This window comes from Limulus polyphemus, unplaced genomic scaffold (genome assembly GCF_000517525.1).
Source record: "Limulus polyphemus unplaced genomic scaffold, Limulus_polyphemus-2.1.2 Scaffold139434, whole genome shotgun sequence".
In the NCBI taxonomy this organism is placed as follows: Eukaryota; Metazoa; Arthropoda; class Merostomata; order Xiphosura; family Limulidae; genus Limulus; species Limulus polyphemus.
Window position 1 is genome coordinate 1 of NW_013805030.1, and position 2,002 is coordinate 2,002.

Consider the following 2,002-nt stretch of genomic DNA (forward strand, 5'->3'; position numbering starts at 1 on the left):
AAAGCTTTGTTCTTGCTGTTTTTAAAGAAAATGAAAAGTTGTAGATATGAATTATGCATTTTGTAGTCATAATTCTTAACATAAGTTAATATTTTTGATGTCTGTATTGCTTGTTATTAAAGAGTGTAGAAATTGATTAATAATGAAGTCTCATTTCCTTATAATTCAAAGAGATACTCTAATTTGTTATTTTCTGTGTTTTAGCTTGGTTATTTGTCTGGTAGTTAAAAAATTGAAATTCATACTTGTCTGTAAGTTTATCTTGCTTTGTTTATTAAGAGCTTTTGAGCTCCTAGGTCTCCAGGAAGTTACTTTGGAGATGCTGGTGACCATTTACTCTGAACAACTTCAGCCATTACTTAAGGATGTGCATCTTGCCTCAAGGCTTAAAATTGAAGGTAGAGATACTTATCTGGAAATTGAAATTTAGTTATAGCAAAATTCCAAAGATCTTCTTTAGTATGTGTTTAGATAAATTAATTAGATTTATTTATTTATTTGATTATCTTGGACTTTTTGTAGGCTTACTAACATAAATATTTACAGAAAGAATGTAAGTCCTCTGTATAAATTATTAGATTCTGTTATCTGAGTTTTAGATTTCAATAAACTTGCTGTAGTTTAGACAAAAATAAGTATTTGTTTTTGTTAACCATCAATGTATATTTGTTATCCTATACATTTTTAGCACTAAGATTATATAAAGCTATTGGTATGTTTGCTTTGCTCTTTATTCATTTAGTCATACAAGTTAGCCATGAACACTTTAACTAATGTACTAGAAATGCATTTCAAAACTTCCGAGACACATTAGGTAAGCATTCAGTTAGCATTTTTAATCCTTGTTTCTTTTGTTGAAATGACTATGCACCAACTTGCTTGTGATCTATTAATAATTACTGCTATGCCCACTATCTGTTTTACATAGAAAATGAATGATTTCACCCAGTTGTTTTGTTCATTTTTGGACACTGAGTGTTCTAAAAGGCAAAAACATAAGATTACTCAATGTGTACAATATGTGGCTCTCATCAGTAGTGAATGGTATAACACACGTCAGTAATTTGAGGACTAAAATGATAAAAGAAATGATAAAACCCAAGATTAAAGCAAGATTTCAAGGAATTTAGTTCCTCTTCATTAGGTTAATGAATAGAACCAGTTTCATAGAAGTCATTCATAATTTAGCTTCTCAGTGTAGTGAAATAAGTAAATAACATCAGTTTGAAATAACTCAAATTAGAGATGACTTATTCTAACAATGAAAATTAATGACACCAGTTTGAGAGGATCAGGTTTGAATGTAACTAATTATAGCAGCCAAACTTAATAAATATAATCTTATATGTAATGGATTAGAACAGTGAGACGTAAATGAACTGCCTTAGAGAAACCAGACTAAATTTATCAAATTGGTGCATAGATATTTACTTGACTAATAATTTTTGAGATGTCATTAGAGGAAACTCACTGATGCAATAAAATTTACTGGAATAACAGTTTGATGAAGTTCTAGTTTAACTAAACCTGTTGGTGGGGTAAAACTTATATGATAAGTACATAAGAAAAGCTAGACTATACTAAATGCTACTAACAGTAAAACATAAATGAAAAAATAATTTCAGAAAAGTCTTTTTGAACAAATAGTTTTTTCTTTAGCTCTTTACGATCAAATAGTTGAAGAGCAGTTTGCAGAGATGCAACAGGTCAAGAAAGATGAGACATTAGAACTACCTGATGATCTTGACTACTTTGGGTAAAACTATAATTCCTGTTCAATATTTTTTTTTTCACTTATTTAAGGTCTGAATGACACTTAGAGTAAAAAAAAAGTTTGAAAACTGAGAAGGAAGTTTTACTGTTGCAGTAAATACTTGTCAAAAACACTTAAAATAATATTGTTTGTGTTAAACACAGTTTTCATTCCCAATAATTTTTTTTTAGTTATCTGTATGACTCACAAGTAAGATTTTACAACAATGTATGTGTTTATATATATATA

The 2,002-nt window shown here is 28.7% G+C and overlaps 1 protein-coding gene across 1 annotated transcript; it reads left to right on the top strand.

Moving 5' to 3' along the window:
* Positions 1-54: 54 nt before the first annotated feature.
* LOC111084808 (protein MTO1 homolog, mitochondrial-like) lies at positions 55-1,766 on the top strand. Its single transcript, XM_022381339.1, has 2 exons — positions 55-398; positions 1,660-1,766. The coding sequence occupies exons 1-2, from the start codon at positions 143-145 to the stop codon at positions 1,758-1,760; spliced, it is 357 nt and encodes a 118-aa protein (XP_022237047.1). The 5' UTR covers positions 55-142; the 3' UTR covers positions 1,761-1,766.
* Positions 1,767-2,002: the final 236 nt, after the last annotated feature.

Bases quoted from the DNA above. Each gene is read 5' to 3' on its own strand.
- LOC111084808 (XM_022381339.1), top strand. From the start codon at position 143: ATGAAGTCTCATTTCCTTATAATTCAAAGAGATACTCTAATTTGTTAT. The intron at 399-1,659 runs GTAGAGATACTT...TTTTTTCTTTAG, and splicing joins CTCAAGGCTTAAAATTGAAG to CTCTTTACGATCAAATAGTT.